The 22513-nt window shown below is 40.5% G+C and overlaps 1 protein-coding gene across 1 annotated transcript in view; it reads left to right on the top strand.

Moving 5' to 3' along the window:
• Positions 1-21576, top strand: part of LOC149434990 (vesicle-associated membrane protein 3-like) — a 49020-nt gene extending 27444 nt beyond the window's left edge. Inside the window, exons 2-5 of the mRNA XM_089663124.1 lie at positions 723-798; positions 5814-5972; positions 13195-13246; positions 14108-21576. Coding sequence (XP_089519250.1) covers positions 723-798; positions 5814-5972; positions 13195-13246; positions 14108-14127 — 307 coding nt within the window. The 3' untranslated portion in view covers positions 14128-21576. The remainder of the gene's footprint in view (positions 1-722; positions 799-5813; positions 5973-13194; positions 13247-14107) is intronic.
• Positions 21577-22513: the final 937 nt, after the last annotated feature.

The raw sequence follows: 22513 nt of genomic DNA, 5'->3' as shown, positions 1-22513 counted from the left end.
CGGACCCCGCATTCACTATATCCGCTCTCCCCGGACGCTGCATTCACTATATCCGCTCTCCCCAGACCCTGCGTTCACTATATCCGCTCTCCCCGGACTCTGCGTTCACTATATCGGCTCTCCCCGGACCCTGCATTCACTATATCCGCTCTCCCCGGACTCTGCGTTCACTATATCGGCTCTCCCCGGACCCGGCGTTCACTATATCGGCTCTCCCCGGACCCGGCGTTCACTATATCGGCTCTCCCCGGACCCGGCGTTCACTATATCGGCTCTCCCCGGACCCGGCGTTCACTATATCGGCTCTCCCCGGACCCGGCGTTCACTATATCGGCTCTCCCCGGACCCGGCGTTCACTATATCGGCTCTCCCCGGACCCGGCGTTCACTATATCGGCTCTCCCCGGACCCGGCGTTCACTATATCGGCTCTCCCCGGACCCGGCGTTCACTATATCGGCTCTCCCCGGACCCTGTAGTCAATGCAGGGTCCGGGGAGAGCGGATATAGTGAATGCGACAAAACTGCAGAACAAGTATTGCTAGAAGCACTTTAGAAATGGCGCTGCAGTAAATCACACGTTGGGATGCTGACATTCACAGTCATTAGATGCGGATTCAGGTGCGATTTTCAATTCCCAAATCGCAGACAATGTTTTGGTGGAATCGGCTCTTCACTCACTTCATGGAAGACTCGCACTTCCTAATCTCTCTCTCTCTTTCAGGTCAGCACCCGCAGCTTCCAGCGATGCCGGCGGCAGCAATCGGCGTCTCCAACAGACGCAGGCTCAGGTGAACGAGGTGAGCAGCGCGTGTACAATACTTGGCTCCAGACTTTTTATTTTTTTATTATTTTTAATTTGAAGAAACTACAGGAACAGACTAATCCCTCGAATACACACTCAGAAAATCGGATGACAAAAATCGCTTTGGGAGGGATCCTACGATAGTCTGACCTTTTTTAGTACACAGCTTTCAACAGACAACCACGTTCATGCGACAAAATCCGAAGGAACAAACAAGAATTTTTTTTCTCGTACGATAACAGCGCAAGCTTTTTGTTTATTTTTTTGTTTGTGTTTTTTTTTTTTACTATTACTCTATGCAGAGGGTTCACATCTCCACTCCAAGTCGCCTGAAGCTCAAAGTTTTGGAGCTACTTTCGTAGGTCGAATTGGGCAGATTTGCACATTTTTGGTGCGTTTTAATTCCCGATTGGCACGATTTTCTGCTGAAATGAAGAAATGGGGAAAAAAAATAGTAATATATGGATAAATGAAATAAATACACATATAAATAAAAAATCATAATATACAACCCCTAACCTTAAAAAAAAAAATTGGGACATTATTAATAATAATTATAAACACCCGAACAAAAAATACATTAATAATAATAATTTATTGGTATTATTGTTTTACTTTTTTTAGGTTTTAGGGGATTACAGTTATGAGTAATTTATTATTACAAGTATTTATGATTATTTGTATTTTTACATTTATTCTATCTATCCATCCATTCAGTCGTATCCGACCCTCGGTGAGTGCATGGACCGTCACTCGTAAGCGACTTTTTCCATGAATTCTTTTTACAGGGTAGGTTGCCGGGTCTTTCCCCAACCCCCACCATGCAGGAGATCCCACATGGCCAGGGATGAAACTAGGACAACTTAGACAGGAGCCAATTAACCTACCAGCGTGTCTTTGGAGTGTGGGAGGAAACTGGAGTACCCGGAGGAAACCCACGCAGGCACAGGGAGAACATGCAAACTCCATGCATGAGGCACCATGGTCAGGAATCGAACCCATGACCCATTTACTGCAAGGCAGACGTGCTAACCACAAAGCCACTGTGCCGCCACATTTATTATTATTAATATTGGTTGTTTTTTTGGGTTTTTTTGTTTTTTTTTATCAATAAAGTGCAGTGCTGCACTTTATTGATTTGGTTTTTACTAGGTTTTTAGTTTTCCTACGTCGGTACATATGCAGCTGTTTTATTGATTATCGTCATTACCTTGTATTCATTTTTTCATTGTATTTATTCTGATTTTGAGCGCTCGCTGTACTCCCGTTATTGTATTTCTTTTTTTTTTGTTCTGGTTTAGGTGTTTATTTTTTATTTTTATCACCCTAGCAAAAAAAATATATAATAAAATACCATAAGAAAATAATAATAAAAAAAAACTATAGATAATAAAGTACTAACCCAAACCCTAATTCTAAACCTTACCTTAACTCTAACCTCTTACCCTAATAAAAAACTAAATAATAATAAATTTTAAGAACAATGAGAAAATCTAAAAAAGAAAAAAACAGAGAAAAATATCATCTGTTGCTAGGTTTTTCTTTGTCTTTGTTTAGGTGTTTATTTTTTATTTTTATTATCACCCTAACAAAAAAAATATATAATAAGAAAATAATAAAATAAAATTCTATAAGAAAATAATAAAAAAAAACTATAAATGAATAATAAATAAAATACTAACCCAAACCTTAGTCCTAAACCTAACCTTAACTCTAACCTCTTACCCTAACAAAAAACGAAATAATAAATATTAAGAATAATGAAAAAAACTAAAAGCTGGTGGAAAATCTAAAAAAAAAAAAAATAAAAAAAAAGAGAAAAATATCTGTTGCTAGGTTTTTCTTTGTTCTGGTTTAGGTGTTTATTTTTTATTTTTATTATCACCCTAACAAAAAAAATATATAAAGAAAATAATAAAATAAAATTCTATAAGAAAATAATAAAAAAAAACTATAAATGAATAATAAATAAAATACTAACCCAAACCTTAGTCCTAAACCTAACCTTAACTCTAACCTCTTACCCTAACAAAAAACGAAATAATAAATATTAAGAATAATGAAAAAAACTAAAAGCTGGTGGAAAATCTAAATAAAAAAAAAGAGAAAAATATCTGTTGCTAGGTTTTTCTTTGTTCTGGTTTAGGTGTTTATTTTTTATTTTTATTATCACCCTAACAAAAAAAATATATAATAAGAAAATAATAAAATAAAATGCCATAAGAAAATAATGAAAAAATAAACTATAAATAAAATACTAACCCAAACCCATTACCCTAACAAAAAGCAAAATAATAAATATTAAGCTGTAAATATTAAGCTATAAAAAAAACTAAAAGCTGATGGAAAATCTAAAAAAACAAACCAGAGATAAATAGCATCTGTTGCTAGGTTTTTCTTTGTTCTGGTTTAGGTGTTTATTTTTTATTTTTATTATCACCCTAACAAAAAAAATATATAATAAGAAAATAATAAAATAAAATTCTATAAGAAAATAATAAAAAAAAACTATAAATGAATAATAAATAAAATACTAACCCAAACCTTAGTCCTAAACCTAACCTTAACTCTAACCTCTTACCCTAACAAAAAACGAAATAATAAATATTAAGAATAATGAAAAAAACTAAAAGCTGGTGGAAAATCTAAAAAAAAAAAATAAAAAAAAAGAGAAAAATATCTGTTGCTAGGTTTTTCTTTGTTCTGGTTTAGGTGTTTATTTTTTATTTTTATTATCACCCTAACAAAAAAAATATATAATAATAAAATAAAATTCCATAAGAAAATAATGAAAAAAAAAACTATAAAATACTAACCCAAACCCATTACCCTAACAAAAAGCAAAATAATAAATATTAAGCTGTAAATATTAAGCTATAAAAAAAACTAAAAGCTGATGGAAAATCTAAAAAAACAAACCAGAGATAAATAGCATCTGTTGCTAGGTTTTTCTTTGTTCTGGTTTAGGTGTTTATTTTTTATTTTTATTATCACCCTAACAAAAAAAAATATATAATAAGAAAATAATAAATAAAATACCATAAGAAAATAAAAAAAACCCGAAAGACTATAAATAATAAAATAAAATACTAACCCTAATCCTAAACCTAGCCCTAACTCTAAACCCTTACCCTAACAAACAAAATAATAAATAATTAAGAATGAGAAAAACTAAAAGTTGATGGAAAATCTAAAAAAAAAAAAAAGAGAAAAATATCATGTGTTGCTAGGCTAATAAAAAAAATGCCAAAGTTCAAAAATTGGCTAAAATCGCTGTATAATGCGCAAAAATCACAGTAAAATATGTGCAAAAAAAAGCCGCAACGCTCAGATGTGAATGGAGCCTAAGCCGTCGGAGTTATCTGATGGTGTGTACTAGGTATACATTTCTCTCGGCGATGTCCTTTCTCTTCGCCCTCTCCTGCACATCCATGAATTTCCTGAGCGGTCGGATCCGATGCCAGGGAAGGGTTAAACACTGACGTGGGTTTTGGTGTTTTTATTATTTCGTTCAGCTGATCGCTTTGTTGAGCGACTGTGGACATCATCACGCTGCAAGCCGCACCGCGGTGACCGTCGCAGTCCTATTTCTGAACAAATGCTTTATTTATCCCGGATAATTCGACCAGAGGTCGGTTATAACATTCACGCAGAGAATCGGTTTCCGGCGCTATATTTATCTGTCCTTTTTGTCCTCTTTTATTCCCCTCCTGTATCATTTAAGTTGAATCCAAAACCAAAGTGTCCCGACGTTCGAGTAGTCCATCTATTTCTTGAAACCAATTACACCTCTCCTGCTGGGCTTTGGCTGATTTGTATGGATTTGGAAGGACGGCAGATTTTTCAGATATTTTCATTCAGAAATTTGGAGGAAACGACTAACATGTCGCCATGGGAGCCATCGACACTTCTCTCCAAGAATCCTGCGTCACGTTTTATAGCGATTTTACTGGGGCAGAGCTATTCAAATGCCATAGAGGAGGTCTCCTGAATAACTCTGAGCGCTTTGATGTGGCAGATATGTCATAACCAGTGATGGGCCGGACACCCCCCTGTTTGATTCGCGGTCGAATATTCGAACCTACGGAACGTTCGACTGTGAATTTCAAACAGGGACAATTCACTAAGTGGTATCTTACCGCATTCGAGTGCCGCTCAGTTACTAAAATCCGGCCTGAGTTATATAATGAAGTATTTTAGTAGTGAAACATTATTATAGCGAGGTTCCCCACTGACAGCTGAATGTAAAAAGAATTGTCGGCAGTGCCTGGCAATTAAAAAATGTGGTGACACTGTACTACTTGTGGGGGGTGATGAAGATTTTTTTTTTTTTTACACTGATTGCTTTTACACCCATAAAGGCTGTAAAAGCAATCATTTCTCCTTCTCTCTGGCTGCATTCTTGCAGCCATTGAGAAATACTGTGTGAGCTGTGATTGGTCACAGCTTGTCACATGGTACAAGGCTGTTGTGAATAGCCCTGTACCATGTGATCTCTGTGATCATTCACAGATTTCACACGTAGTAAGCAAGGATGTCAGAAGTGACATCTTGCTTACTACTCTTCATGTGATCACTGATTGGCCAATCGGTGATCACATGATCGGGACTTCGCACAGAGGTCCCATCCGATGATCGGTGTTCCACTTTGTCCGGAGGACACAGCGGGCACCGAATCGCGGTTCTGCGTGCTCCCACGGAGCACGCACAAGCAGGGGGCGGGGAGGTTGTTTATAAACGGCCACCTGACCCTGCACTGCCACCGTCCGGCTGTTTATATACAAAGGCCGGACGGGAAGTGGTTAAATACCAGGCTTTCTATAAATAAGGGTAGAGCTTGTGACGTCATTGCGCAGGATCGGGAAGATTGCAGCGATCACTATAGCAGTGCAGAATATACCAGCGATTGTACGGATCACTACCTACATTGGTCCATGTAACTATGCAATCAATACAGATCATACCTGAATTCAGATGTTTTTTTTTTTTTCCCCTTTTTTATATTTTCAGGTTGTGGATATTATGCGAGTCAATGTGGACAAAGTCCTGGAGCGGGATCAGAAGTTGGCTGACTTGGATGATCGCGCCGATGCGCTTCAAGCTGGAGCTTCACAGTTTGAGACCAGCGCAGCCAGGCTAAAGCGAAAATACTGGTGGAAGAACTGCAAGGTGAGTAATCTCATCCATCTCATCTCATCTGTCCAGCCGCCTTTCTCCTTTATTTTTTTTTTTTACTTTAACCATTTCCATACCGGGCACTTTTACACCTTCCTGCCCAGGCCAGTTTTCACGTTTCAGCGCTCTCACACTTTGAATGACAATTGCGCGGTCATACAACATTGTACCCAAACTAAAATTTTATCATTTTCTTCACACAACTAGAGCTTTGTTTTGGTGGTATTTAATCACCGCTGAGGTTTTTATTTTTTGCTAAATTAACAAAAAAAGACCAAAAACTTTGGAAAAAAAACACGTTTTTCTTTTTTTCTGTTATAAAGGTTACAAATAAATAATTGTTCTTCATAAATTTAGACCGAGATGTATTCTGCTCCATGTCTTTGGTGAAAATAACCCAAATTAGGATGTATTATTTAGTTTGTAGGAAAGTTATAGAGTTCACAAACTATGGTATAGATCTGAATATTGATCAATCCTGAAGTACTGACAGCCAATCTAATTTCTTGAGGTCCAAGAATGTCAGGACGGTACAGATATCCCCCAAATGTCAGAACAGTACAGATATCCCCCAAATGTCAGGACGGTACAGATATCCCCCAAATGTCAGGACGGTACAGATATCCCCCAAATGTCAGGACGGTACAGATATCCCCCAAATGTCAGGACGGTACAGATATCCCCCAAATGTCAGGACGGTACAGATATCCCCCAAATGTCAGGACGGTACAGATATCCCCCAAATGTCAGGACGGTACAGATATCCCCCAAATGTCAGGACGGTACAGATATCCCCCAAATGTCAGGACGGTACAGATATCCCCCAAATGTCAGGACGGTACAGATATCCCCCAAATGTCAGGACGGTACAGATATCCCCCAAATGTCAGGACGGTACAGATATCCCCCAAATGTCAGGACGGTACAGATATCCCCCAAATGTCAGGACGGTACAGATATCCCCCCAAATGTCAGGACGGTACAGATAATCCCCCCAAATGTCAGGACGGTACAGATAATCCCCCCAAATGTCAGGACGGTACAGATAATCCCCCCAAATGTCAGGACGGTACAGATATCCCCCAAATGTCAGGACGGTACAGATATCCCCCAAATGACCCCTTTTTGCAGAGTAGACAGTCTGGCGTACTTCATAAGAGGCATGGCGAGTTTTTTGAAGTTGTATTTTTTTTGTCATTTTTCAGAAAATTAAAAAATTAAAAAAAATTTCACTTTTTTTTTTTTTTTACATACTGTCACCAGTGCAGTACAGCGTCGTCATATAACTGGCATGGCGGTGAACAGGGACACTGGTGACAGTATGAAAAAAAATCTATATATATATATTTTTTTTTATTATTTTGAATTTTTTATTACATTTTATTTTTTTTAAGAATTTTTTTTTCATATTTTACTATGACCAAAGTAGTACAATGTTACCATAGTAACATTGTACTACTTTGGGGAAGTGATCAGTATTTTTTTTTTTTTTACACAAATTGCTTATAGCAAAGAATTACTTACTATAAGCAAGCATTTACCTGAATGACATCGATTCATTCAGGTTTTTTTTTTTTTTTTTGTGTGTGCTTAGCTGTGATTTGGCCACAGCTAATCACATGACATGTGCATGTGACCTGTTGTGACTATTCACAGCTAGGCAGTAGTATACAATGGATGGCATGAATGAAGCCATCCATTGTATACAACTGTCATGTGACCTGCTGTGATTGGTCACAGCAGGTCACATGGTACCGGCAACGGGGGCCGGTACTCAGATCTGTCATCGGCCGTGTCCGTGACAGATTGCGCCGCTGCGCGGCTCTGCAACCGCGCATGTGCGGGAGCACGCCAAATGGCGTGCACCCAGAAAGCTAAAGCGTTTTTGAGGCCGCCAAACGGCTATAGGCCGGGCGGCTAATGGTTAATCAGTGGTTAAAAAAAACCCAAACAAAATAAAAACATATTTTTTTTTTTCAAAGTTTACATTTAAATTTGGGATGCACCAAAACATATCGGCCGAAAATAGCTCTATCGGCATTTTGCCGATAGGAAAAATTTAGCCGATGCAGGTGCTGATACAGGGGACTGTGTGTACTGCAGATGTGAGGGGGAACAGCTGAGAAAGGCAGGAGAGGGGCAGTGTGCACAGTAACTGACTGTCACTATATATCAGTGCTGGTTTTTAAATGCAATTGCTGGTTTTGTTTGTTTTTTTTTTTCTTCACTATAACTCAGAGAATCCGCTGTCACTTTCCCAGAGCTAAAAGAAACCATTTCTTTTTAGTTTCTTTCCCGAGCTAGGTGAAAAATAATAAAAACCCAGCAACTGCATTTAAAAACCGGCACTGATGTATAGGGGGTTTATTTACTAAAGCTGGAGTGTGCAAAACCAGGCTCACTTCTGCCTAGAAACCAATCAGCTTCTGACCTCAGCTTGTTCAATTAATCTTTGCCACTAAAACCCGGCAGCTGATTGGTTTCTAGGCAGAAGTGAGCCTGGTTTTGCACACTCCAGCTTTAGTAAATCCCATAGTGACAGCCAGTGAGGGAGCCTCTCTGTATACACTGCTCCTCTCCTGCCCAATCCTTGCACACACTGCCCCCCTCCCACCGCCCCCTACAAAGAGGACCTGTCACTCATATGCTATCACATAAGGGACTATTGGTCCCTATATAATATATATATAAAATCTTCCCAAATATATTGCCATATATTTAAAATTCTACTATTTTGGCCATATCCAATAGATTTCAATTAAAAAAAAAAAAAAATATATATATATATATATATATCGTATTTTCCGGCGTATAAGACAACTTTTTACCCCATGAAAATCTCAAAAGTCGGGGGTCGTCTTATACGCCGGTATACTGTGTTCTGCCACTTCCAATCCGTCAGGGCGTCACTTTTTAGGGGGGCGTTGTCATTGGTTTCTGTGGGAGGAATAGTGTCCCATCATTGGTGTCAGTGGGAGGAATAGTGTCCCATCATTGGTGTCAGTGGGAGGAATAGTGTCCCATTATTGGTATCAGTGGGAGGAATAGTGCCCCATCATTGGTGTCAGTGGGGGGAATAGTGTCCCATCATTGGTGTCAGTGGGAGGAATAGTGCTCCATCATTGGTTTCTGTGGGAGGAATAGTGTCCCATCATTGGTGTCAGTGGGAGGAATAGTGTCCCATCATTGGTGTCAGTGGGAGGAATAGTGCTCCATCATTGGTTTCTGTGGGAGGAATAGTGTCCCATCATTGGTGTCAGTGGGAGGAATAGTGTCCCATCATTGGTGTCAGTGGGAGGAATAGTGTCCCATTATTGGTATCAGTGGGAGGAATAGTGCTCCATTATTGGTGTCAGTGGGGGGAATAGTGCCCCATCATTGGTATCAGTGGGAGGAATAGTGTCCCATCATTGGTGTCAGTGGGAGGAATAGTGCTCCATCATTGGTTTCAGTGGGAGGAATAGTGCTCCATCATTGGTATCAGTGGGAGGAATAGTGTCCCATCATTGGTGTCAGTGGGGGGAATAGTGCCCCATCATTGGTATCAGTGGGAGGAATAGTGCTCCATCATTGGTTTCTGTGGGGGGAATAGTGCCCCGTCATTGGTGTCGGTGGGGGGAATAGTGCTCCATCATTGGTTTCGGTGGGGGGAATAGTGCCCCGTCATTGGTGTCAGAGGGAGGAATAGTGCCCCGTCATTGGTGTCGGTGGGAGGGATAGTGCCCCGTCATTGGTGTCGGTGGGAGGAATAGTGCCCCGTCATTGGTGTCGGTGGGAGGAATAGTGCCCCGTCATTGGTGTCGGTGGGAGGAATAGTGCCCCGTCATTGGTGTCGGTGGGAGGAATAGTGCCCCGCCATTGGTGTCGGTGGGAGGAATAGTGCCCCGTCATTGGTGTCGGTGGGAGGAATAGTGCCCCGTCATTGGTGTCGGTGGGAGGAATAGTGCCCCGTCATTGGTGTCGGTGGGAGGAATAGTGCCCCGTCATTGGTGTCGGTGGGAGGAATAGTGCCCCGTCATTGGTGTCGGTGGGAGGAATAGTGCCCCGTCATTGGTGTCGGTGGGAGGAATAGTGCCCCGTCATTGGTGTCAGTGGGAGGCATAGCACCCCATCATTGGAATACCATACTGAAATCAAATCTGATGTTTGCATGTTGAAATGTGTTTTTAAATATTACAAAATATATGAAAACTATTTTTAAAAATATATACACACACACACGTAGAAAAAAAAAATTGGAGCCTCCCCACATACGCAGACATTTCGGTTTTTGACCACCTGCATTCTGAATCTTTGGTATTGGTTTCGGCATTTGAATTTTCATTTTGGTGCACCGCTAATTTAAATCTCCATTTTGTCCTGTTTAAAATTTACAGTAAAATCATAGTTCTGGTACAAAACATAGCAAAGCTATGTACAAATGGAATAAAATTGTGTTTTGTTTTTGAGGGGGGAACTCTCCTCTCGCCTCTCTCCCCTCCTTTTCAAATTTGCACTTTTAGCAAAGCTAAAAGGAATAAATGCCAGAGTTTACATTTGTATTGATTAAAAGTATAGAGATGGCAGGGGGGGGAGTCAGCAATAAAATAGCTAAGGATAAAATGGGAAGTTATTTGGGGTAAATTAAAGTATATGTGAACCCTCGCTTTGTAAAACAACCCATAAAGTAGAAATGAAAAGAAATATTTGTATGTGTATATTTATATATATACAGTGGGGATCGAAAGTTTGGGCACCCCAGCTAAAAATTTGTATTAATGTGCATAAAGAAGCCAAGGAAAGATGGAAAAATCTCCAAAAGGCATCAAATTACAGATTAGACATTCTTATAATATGTCAACAAAAGTTAGATTTTATTTCCATCATTTACACTTTCAAAATATCAGAAAACAAAAAAATGGCGTCTGCAAAAGTTTGGGCACCCTGCAGAATTTATAGCATGCACTGCCCCCTTTGCAAAGCTGAGACCTGCCAGTGTCATGGATTGTTCTCAATCATCGTCTGGGAAGACCAGGTGATGTCAATCTCAAAGGTTTTAAATGCCCAGACTCATCTGACCTTGCCCCAACAATCAGCACCATGGGTTCTTCTAAGCAGTTGTCTAGAAAACTGAAACTGAAAATAGTTGACGCTCACAAAGCTGGAGAAGGCTATAAGAAGATAGCAAAGCGTTTTCAGATGTCAATATCCTCTGTTCGGAATGTAATTAAGAAATGGCAGTCATCAGGAACAGTGGAAGTTAAAGCAAGATCTGGAAGACCAAGAAAAATATCAGACAGAACAGCTAGCAGGATTGTGAGAAAAACAATTCAAAACCCACGTTTGACTGCACGATCCCTCCAGAAAGATCTGGCAGACACTGGAGTTGTGGTACACTATTCCACTATAAAGAGATACTTGTACAAATATGGTCTTCATGGAAGAGTCATCAGAAGAAAACCTCTTCTACGTCCTCACCACAAAAATCATCGTTTGAACTTTGCAAATGAACATATAGACAAGCCTGATGCATTTTGGAAACAAGTTCTGTGGACCGATGAGGTTAAAATTGAAGTTTTTGGCAAGAATGAGCAAAGGTACGTTTGGAGAAGAAGGGGCACAGAATTTAATGAAAAGAACCTCTGTCCAACTGTTAAGCATGGGGTTGGATCAATCATGCTTTGGGGTTGTGTTGCAGCCAGTGGCACAGGGAACATCTCACGAGTAGAAGGAAAAATGGATTCAGTAAAATTTCAGCAAATTTTGGATGGTAACTTGATGCCATCTGTGAAAAAGCTGAAGTTAAAGAGAGGCTGGCTTCTACAAATGGATAATGATCCTAAACACACCTCGAAATCCACAGGGGATTACATCAAGAGGCGTAAACTGAAGGTTTTGCCATGGCCTTCACAATCTCCTGACCTCAACATAAGTGAAAATCTATGGATAGACCTTAAAAGAGCCGTGCGTGACAGACAGCCCAGAAATCTCAAAGAACTGGAAGACTTTTGTAAGGAAGAATGGGCAAAGATACCTCAAACAAGAATTGAAAGACTCTTGGCTGGCTACAAAAAGTGTTTACAAGCTGTGATACTTGCCAAAGGGGGCAGTACAAGATATTAACTCTGCAGGGGGCCCAAACTTTTGCAGACGCCATTTTTTTGTTTTCTGTTATTTTGAAAGTGTAAATGATGGAAATAAAATCTAACTTTTGTTGACATATTATAAGAATGTCTAATCTGTAATTTGATGCCTTTTGGAGATTTTTCCATCTTTCCTTGGCTTCTTTATGCACATTAATACAAATTTTTAGCTGGGGTGCCCAAACTTTCGATCCCCACTGTATATGTATATATATATATATATATATATATATATGTGTGCGTGTATAAATATGTATGTGTATGTATGTGTGTATATATGTGTGTGTGTGTGTGTGTGTATATGTATGTGTATATGTATATATATATGTATGTATGTATATATATATATATATATGTGTGTGTGTATGTATGTATGTATGTATGTATTATATATATATATATATATATATATATATATATATATATATATAAATTATTATTAGTAATATATATATATATTATTAGTATATATATATATATATATATATATATATATATATATATATATATATATAAAATATTTATTTAATTTTCTATAAAATATTTATTTATTTTTTTATAAAATATTTATTTATTTTTTTTATAAAATATAATATTTATTTATTTTTTATAAAATATAATATTTATTTTTTTTTATAAAATGTTTATATTTATTTTTTTATAAAATAGAATAGTTTATTTTTTTATAAAATATAATTTATTTTTTTTTAATAAAATATAATTTTTTTTTTTTTTAATTAAATATAATATTTTATTTTTTTTAATTAAATATAATATATATATTTTTTTTTAATAAATATAATTTTTATTTTATTTTTTTAATAAAATATAATATTTATTTTTTTTTTTTCATATCTCTAACTTTTTTTTTTATACAATTGTCACCCAACTGCCCAAATCATCATTTTATGTCATGGGGGATACTGTTTGCAACTTTTGAATAAATGTCAGATCCAATCACCAACTGGCTTTAAATTCCTGTGAGCGCAGCACGTACGCTCCGTATATTGTGAAATCTGTTGGGTAAACTTGACCAAGTTCAGGAGAATATGATATTCTACACAGTAATGGCTTTTCTCTCTCTCTGTTTGCAGATGTGGGCCATACTGATAGCAGTCGTTGTGGTTATCGTTATCATTATTATTGGTGAGTATGTCTACCTTTTCGTAGCCAGTCATGCAGGACTACTGTTAGAAACCACGGGGCCCCATACAGCCGACCTGACAGCCCCCCCCAAAAAACACTTTACTATGCTTCAGTTATGAATGACTACAGTGAGTGATCGGTACCGAGCACTCCTTGTGTTCATTCAGGAAGGAAAGGGGCTGGGAAAATGTTACACATTTACAGGACCCTTCCCCCACTCTGCACCCTGAAGGAACCTATTGTATGCTTGCAGCTATGGGTAGGAAGGAGGAGTGGAAAGCTGGCGGCACTGAAGGGGTGGGGGCACTCGGGGGAGAAGCGTATGGTGCACAGTGAGTGATAAGGTGCTATGGGGGGGGGGGGGGCAAATACCGGAACCGATCCCCTGTATGGCTTTCTCTGCAGCAGCTGAAAGCCGGAGGGAGAGGGAAGAAGCCGGCTTTCAGCTGCTGCAGGGAGAGCCATACAGGGGATTGGTTCCAGTATTTGCACTTCCTTCATGCCAATCGCCCTCCCTGCCCACATCCAATTCCCCTATCTGCCTGGGCCCGACTGTTGGCCTGGGTCCCATACAGGAGGACTGGTGGTACCCCCTTATCCACGGCCCTGCAGTCACGTGACACCTTGCTACCCTGGCAGTCTAGTATCCCCCTTTGTATACAATGGCCGGATGGGAGGTGGTTAATATCAGTGGCTACATGTGTGTTCAGGGCAGGAACTCAAATATTAAAATTAAGGCACCTGTTGCTTTCAGTAGGACCTCATCAGGGTCACTTATATATTTTCCAATACCAGGTTTTCATTGGCTTCAACACCCCCCCCCCTTTAATATGCTCTGACCTCTCTCATGTTGTATTTCAGTGTGGAGCGTGTCAACATAAGACCCCAGAAATCGGAGGAAAGGCGCTGAAGTCAGTGAGCTAAATTCCTCCTATCAAATCTGCTGTTTCCAAGAGTTTATATATTCTCCGATCACTATGGATCTTTATTTAGAGTTTGGTCTTGTATATGTCCACTTGCACATTGTATGGGCGTCCTTTTGTTTCCTACTTCTGCAGTTATCCTCCTCCAGAAAATTTCGCACTTTTTACATTTTCGCTTTGGCCAGCATTTTTACCAACACTAGTGAACTTACCGAGGCTAGGTTCACACCTTAGCGGGTTTGCGGCCCGTGTTTGTGAACGCATGGCAGCCCCACGGAAATCGCATTTCGCAAGTGATTTCCGTGCGGTACCTGCAAACCCGCCGCAGGTTGAGATGCGTGGGGCTGCCATTAAGAAACAATGGCAGCCATATGCGTCTCTACAGAGCAGCATGATGTGGTTGCGGGTGTGGGAACCTCCTTGATTCTAGCAACCACCCACACAAGTATGAACCACTAAAGGAGTTGTCTGCTGTCAGGCAAACCTTGAAATTTACATTTAAAGGGGGTTTATGAAGCAAGATTTGTTTTTTTTGTTTTGGTTTTCTTTTGGTTTTGTTTTGGTTTTCTTTTTCTTTTGTTTTCTTTTGATTTTCTTTTTCTTTTGTTTTTCTTTTTCTTTTGTTTTGATTTTCTTTTGGTTTTGTTTTGATTTTCTTTTGGTTTTGTTTTGATTTTCTTTTGGTTTTGTTTTTTCTTTTGTTTTGGTTTTCTTTTGATTTTCTTTTGGTTTTGTTTTGGTTTTTCTTTTTGTCAAAAAATTCTAATGCTAAAAATGTCTGAGTACTTCAGAGATTCAGTGGTGAGCTTTACCTGAAGCATGGAAGGAGTTTTTAGTAGAACCTAATTCAAAGCTACACTTCACTGTACAAATGACATTCCCTCCATACGGTTTTCTTTTATAATCCAATGCTGAACCCGCTGTAAAATCACTTCCCCAAATCTGCATATGGGCTGATGGTAGGAATGGTGGCCCCTGTGCCTGCGCCTTCCCTGGGCCCGCCAGTCCTGTAACATCTCCATAGTAGCTCATTCTTTACCAGTGGCTGTCAGCCCGTGTTTACACTGACTGAATGGTGGCCCCTGTGCCTGCTCCTTCCCTGGGCCCGCCAGTCCTTTAACATCTCCATAGTAGCTCATTCTTTACCAGTGGCTGTCAGCCCGTGTTTACACTGACTGAATGGTGGCCCCTGTGCCTGCTTCTTCCCTGGGCCCGCCAGTCCTGTAACATCTCCATAGTAGCTCATTCTTTACCAGTGGCTGTCAGCCCGTGTTTACACTGACTGAATGGTGGCCCCTGTGCCTGCTCCTTCCCTGGGCCCGCCAGTCCTTTAACATCTCCATAGTAGCTCATTCTTTACCAGTGGCTGTCAGCCCGTGATGCGGTTCTGGAATTTGCAGCGTTTTCTGTGCGAATTCCGCACCGCATCAGAATCGCACCCCGTTCACGCGAACCGCTGCGGGTGTGTATGTTAACAAAACGTGGTGCGATGTGCAGACGTGTGAATACCCATGTGATCCGATTCTAGTGCGGACCAAAAAAAGGGGTTGCATGTTTTTTGTGCAATTTAGAGCCATACAAAATATACGGCTCCAATCGCACCGCACACAAATTCACACACGAATGCAGTGCGGTTCCTGTGCGAATTACATGTGATCTACCACACCGCATGTATGTGAACCCAGGCTAAAGGGAGGACCAAGACATGTCGGACTGTTGTCTGTCCTGCCCAGTAAACATGCCTACACCCTTCCATGTGCATCACTAGTAAAACCTAAATTCTATTTAGAGGTAATGCATGCAAAAGTTCAAGTACAAAAAAAAATATCTGTCGGCTCAAAAAAGGGGGCCTCTATGTCCCCAAAACGTTGATAGAACTATGACTTTTTTCATAATTGAGCTTTTGCATTCATTATCTTGGTACAGAACTGAGGTTTTTCCTTCGGTGTGTTGGGTATCTAAAAAAAAAAAAAAAAAAAACCTTCAGAGGTTTTAACCCGTGCCCAACACTTAGAAAATAAACATTTGACCAAAGTCTGACTTTCTTTCCTCAGGCTTCCTTCCCCTGGTTGGTGGATGTAGGGAAGTAGTATCCAGTGCCTCTTTTTTTTGTTTGTTTGTTTTTTTTAGCTTCAGCTGGCCCATACTGTTGTTTCTCTCTATTGAACCCATTGAAGTGAATTGCTTGGTGCCTCTAGAACAGCCTCTCTCAAACTTTCCAACATGGAGGAACCCCTGGAGTAAGTTTCCAGGCTCAGGGAACCCCTTCTAAAGGTGATTTATATCTACAACCTCTGATTTATTAGAGTGACGGTTAGTGGGAAGATTGCTCCTTACGTTTTTAGGTCGTTGTGAAGAATGATCTCCTTACAGAAAGATCAGTGGTGTCACCGGGAATTTACTTGAGAGGCAGAAATTGCTCATTGCTTAAGGGAACCCCTAGCAACCTCTGGAGGAACCTCGGTTGAGAAACCCTGATCTAGAACTTTGAATGCAGTGTTTGGATCAGCATGGCACAATGCTACCCAACTCGCAACAAAATGTGCCTCCTGACCTGGGTTGGCATAGAAAACCAAGTTTTTTGTCATAGTTCACATCTTTTCTATCCTGTTTAGTATGAGACAGTGGCTCCTGACTATGAGGAAGCGCCTGTGAAGCTCTTGGATTGTCTTTTTTTTTTTTTTTTTTTTCCTCGTTTATTGATGCTTTTTGGGGTTTATATGGGCATTTACCACACACTCCGTTTTATTGTCTTAAGGGCTATCACCAAAGTGCTTTTAGTGTCTTATCACAGTGACTACATACACTCACCGGCCACTCTATGAGGTCCACCTTGCTGGTACCGGGTTGGACCCCCTTTTGCCTTCATTCTTCATGGCGTAGATTCAACAAGGCGTTGGAAACCTTCCTCGGAGATTTTGGTCCATATATTGGGTTGGAGCCCCTTTTGCCTTCATTTTTCGTGGCGTAGATTCAACAAGGCGTTGGAAACCTTCCTCGGAGATTTTGGTCCATATATTGGGTTGGACCCCCTTTTGCCTTAATTTTTCATGGCGTAGATTCAACAAGGCGTTGGAAACCTTCCTCAGAGATTTTGGTCCATATATTAGGTTGGAGCTCCTTTTTTGCCTTCATTCTTTGTGGCATAGATTTAACAAGGCGTTGGAAACCTTCCTCGGAGATTTTGGTCCATATATTGGGTTGGACCCCCTTTTGCCTTCATTCTTCGTGGCGTAGATTCAACAAGGCGTTGGAAACCTTCCTCAGAGATTATGGTCCATATATTGGGTTGGACCCCCTTTTGCCTTCATTCTTCGTGGCGTAGATTCAACAAGGTGTTGGAAACCTTCCTCGAAAATTTTGGTCCATATATTGGGTTGGAGCCCCTTTTGCCTTCATTCTTCGTGGCGTAGATTCAACAAGGCGTTGGAAACCTTCCTCGGAGATTTTGGTCCATATATTGGGTTGGACCCCCTTTTGCCTTCATTCTTCATGGCGTAGATTCAACAAGGCGTTGGAAACCTTCCTCGAAAATTTTGGTCCATATATTGGGTTGGAGCTCCTTTTTTGCCTTCATTTTTCGTGGCGTAGATTCAACAAGGCGTTGGAAACCTTCCTCGGAGATTTTGGTGCATGTGTTGGGTTGGACCCCCTTTTGCCTTCATTCTTCATGGCGTAGATTCAACAAGGCGTTGGAAACCTTCCTTGGAGATTTTGGTCCATATATTGGGTTGGACCCCCTTTTGCCTTCATTCTTCGTGGCGTAGATTCAACAAGGCGTTGGAAACCTTCCTCGAAAATTTTGGTCCATATATTGGGTTGGAGCCCCTTTTGCCTTCATTCTTCGTGGCGTAGATTCAACAAGGCGTTGGAAACCTTCCTTGGAGATTTTGGTCCATATATTGGGTTGGACCCCCTTTTGCCTTCATTCTTCGTGGCGTAGATTCAACAAGGCGTTGGAAACCTTCCTCGAAAATTTTGGTCCATATATCGGGTTGGAGCTCCTTTTTTGCCTTCATTTTTCGTGGCGTAGATTCAGCAAGGCGTTGGAAACCTTCCTCGGAGATTTTGGTGCATGTATTGGGTTGGACCCCCTTTTGCCTTCATTCTTCATGGCGTAGATTCAACAAGGCGTTGGAAACCTTCCTTGGAGATTTTGGTCCATATATTGGGTTGGAGCCCCTTTTTTGCCTTCATTCTTTGTGGCATAGATTCAACAATGCGTTGGAAACCTTCCTCGGAGATTTTATTCCATACATTGGGTTGGACCCCCTTTTGCCTTCATTCTTCGTGCCGTAGATTCAACAAGCTGTTGGAAACATTTCTCTGAGATTTTGGTCCATATATTGGGTTGGACCCCCTTTTTTGCCTTCATTCTTCGTGATGTAGATTATACAAGGTGTTGGAAATCTTCCTTGGAGATTTTGGTCCATATATTGGGTTGGAGACCCTTTTTGCCTTCATTCTTCGTGGCGTAGATTCAACAATGCGTAGGAAACCTTCCTCGGAGATTTTGGTCCATATATTGGGTTGGACCCCCTTTTGCCTTCATTCTTCGTGGCGTAGATTCAACAAGGTGTTGGAAACATTTCTCAGAGATTTTGGTCCATATTGACATGATGGCATCACGCAGTGGCTGCAGATTTGCCGGCTGCACATCCATGAACTGTAGACAAGGTAGGATGGATCCACGCTTTCGTGTTTACGCCAAATTCTGACCCTACCATCTGAATGTCTCTGCTGAAATCCAGACTCATTAGACCAGGCAATGTTTTTCCAATCTTCTGCTGTCCAGTTTTGGAGATCCTGTGTGAACTGTAGCCTTCGTTTCCTGTTCTTAGCTGGCAGGAGTGACACCCGGTGTGGTCTTAGCTGGCAGGAGTGACACCCGGTGTGGTCTTAGCTGGCAGGAGTGACACCCGGTGTGGTCTTAGCTGGCAGGAGTGACACCCGGTGTGGTCTTAGCTGGCAGGAGTGACACCCGGTGTGGTCTTAGCTGGCAGGAGTGACACCCGGTGTGGTCTTAGCTGGCAGGAGTGACACCCGGTGTGGTCTTAGCTGGCAGGAGTGACACCCGGTGTGGTCTTAGCTGGCAGGAGTGACACCCGGTGTGGTCTTAGCTGGCAGGAGTGACACCCGGTGTGGTCTTAGCTGGCAGGAGTGACACCCGGTGTGGTCTTCTGCTGCTGTAGCCTATCTGCTCTAAGGTTGGACGTGTTGTGCGTTTAGAGATGGTATTCTGCATACTTTGGTTGGAGATGATAGAAAGGCGACAGTAACTCAAATAACTGCTCATTACAACCAGTCTGCCCATTCTCCTCTGATATCAACAAGGAATTTTCCTCCACACAACTGCCACTCTCTGGATATTTTCTCTTTTTCGGACCATTCTCTGTAACCCTAGAGATGGTTGTGTGTGAAAATCTCAGTAGATCATCGGTTTCTGAAATACTCGGACCAGCCCGTCTGGCAGCAATGTTCAAAGTCGCTTAAATCCCCATTCTGATGCTCGGTTTGATCTTCAGCAAGTTGTCTTCACCCTATCTAGATGCCTAAATGCGTTGAGTTGCTGCCACGTGATTGGCTGATTAGCAATTTGTGTTACCAAGCCATTGAACAAGTGGACCCAATAAAGTGGCCGGTGAGTGTATATCACAAAGAAGTGTCTTGCTCCCAAGTGCCTCCGTAATTCAAGTGTACCTGTTTGCAAATAAAAAGGAAAGCTCTCTTGTAGGCCAATCCAGTGTTTATAAATATGTGGAGTACCTGTCACGTCATGTGCCACAGGTCTGAGGACACCGGTCAGTGTGGAATTAGGTCAGGACCCCCTCCACCCGTTAGCCATTCTTAGGCTCGGTTCACACCTATGCAGTTTAAGTTTGATCCACTTCCGCTGTGCGCTTTTTTTTTTCTGCGTGATTTTTTTTTTTTCAGATTAAAACCCTTAAAAAATGCACTACATGCATTTCTGCAACATCTCCATTGAAGTCTGTTGAACCAAAAACGCAAAAGAAAAAAAAAAAAGTCCCTGCCCCTTTCCAAAAAAAGGACCGGGTGAAAACATGGGGAGGTGAACGTGTCCCATAGGAAAGCATGTTAAATGGACCGCTGTGCGTTCCTGCAAAACGCAAAGGTGTGAACCTAGACTTATGCAATAGTCTGTACCAGGGGCGGACTGACAACTCATGGGGCCCCCTAGGCAATAGGGGATCATGGGGCCCCTGTGTCCTTGCCCAAACTCAAAGCACACCCAAAAAAGTCTATAAAAGGTACCAGGGAAATCTCATGGGGCCCCCCTACTGACCCCGGGCGGTGCCCGAGTGCTCGAATGGTCAGTCCACCCCTGGTCTGTGCGTTAGGTTGGGCGCCAATGTGGACTGCCTTTGTTGTGTTTAAGGCCCCTAACGCACAGAAAATTTACAGGCGGATCTGGTTGGGGACCCTCCATTCTCCTGTATGGATCGGCGGATGTAAATGGACTTATCTGTTTACACCCGCCGACCTCCAATCCGCTAAAAACAAATGGAAGGGGATCTGTTCCTCCCTGTCTTGGCAAATCAGAAGGCAGTCGGGTGAAAAAAGGCAGCTGATCCCTTTGCATCCAGGGCCTGTGTCCATTTTGGCTCCGTATGAGCACCTCTGCCCTGCTTAGCAGGGAAGGGGGGGAATGCATACAGATGCCCCGATGAGCAAAGTGGGGTCCGCCTCGTGTGAAAGGGGTGACAGGTACTCTTTAGCTGTTAATTGTCAGCAGTAGTTTTTTTGCTTCATCTGGATGAGACCATTCATGGTGGATTTGAGCGATGCCATAGCGAAGTTCCTGGGCTGTCCTCCCTTCACTTCAGTATGTAGGGAGTCGCTTACCTGGAATTAAATGTGTGGTCCCAGTGACCTCGAATCTCCCCAATATACGATATGTCAGATCTGGAAGCCAAGAAATGTACATTGTATCCAATAGCTGCCTGTTCTAGTGCTATGTTATTGCCTCTCCAAAAGTGCCTGGATGTCTAGCCAGTTTGTGAATGTTTATTACCAGGGATGCACCGATACCATCTCATTTTTTTTTAATCGGCGAGTAGAAGTACTGATCCTTCTGGTCAAATACTCACCGATACCGAGTACTGATACTTTGCGCTGCGATCTGCCTCCATACAAAAGGAGTGGGTGCAAATCGTACTGCAAAGAATCGCATGTGATTTGAGCAGGTGCAATTCCTCCCACATGGAAGAAAAATATATTTTAAAAATATTCTTCCCAAATATATTGACATATATTTGAAATGCTACAATTTTGGCCGTATTCAATATATTTCAAAATGTATTTATATATACATACTGTATGTTGAAATACGTTTTTATTACAAAATATATGAAAGATATTTAAAAAAACAAAAAAAAAAAAAAAAAATATATATATATATATATATATATATATATATATATATATATATATATATATATATATATATATATATATATATATATATATATATATATATACACATACATATATATATATATATATATATATATATATATATATATATATATATATATATATATATACACATACACACACACACACATATATATACACTGCATGCTGAAATACGTTTTTATTACAAAATATATGACAGATATTTTTAAAAATACATTTTCAACATACATTTTTCATACATATATACACACACACACATATATACATATATATACACTGCATGTTGAAATGCATTTTTTATGTATTACAAACTATATGAAAAATATTTTTAAAAATACATTTAATCTACATTTTTGGAATACACTTACAAATCTATGTACAAATATATGTTAAAATGATATAAAAAAAATCTGAAGAATATATTAAAAAAAATATATATTTTTAAAAAAGTTTTTATATATTTTGTAACATAAAAACGCATTTCAACATGCAGTGTGTGTGTGTGTGTGTGTATATATGTATATATATATATATGTGTGTATATATATATATATGTGTATATATATATATATATATATATATATATATATATATATATATATATATATTCATTGTGTGTGTGTATGTATACAGGGGCGGACTGACCATTTGGAAACTCGGGCACTGCCCGAGGGCCCGGGGTCAGTAGGGCGCCCCATGAGATGCCCCCGGTACCTTTTTCATAGGCTTTTTTGAGTTTGGGCAAGGACACAGGGGCCCCATGATCCCCTATTGCCGGGGGGCCCCATGAGTTGTCAGTCCGCCCCTCTGTGTATATGTATGTGTGTGTGTATATATATATATATATGTGTGTGTGTATGTATGTATATATATATTACACACTGCATGTTGAAATGTGTTTTTTATA

Source organism: Staurois parvus, unplaced genomic scaffold, assembly GCF_062004578.1.
Source record: "Staurois parvus isolate SC_StPar_1 unplaced genomic scaffold, SC_StPar_1.0 ptg001631l, whole genome shotgun sequence".
Classification (NCBI taxonomy): Eukaryota; Metazoa; Chordata; class Amphibia; order Anura; family Ranidae; genus Staurois; species Staurois parvus.
Note: the sequence above shows the minus strand (reverse complement) of the source record. Positions and strands in the feature narration are given on the sequence as shown.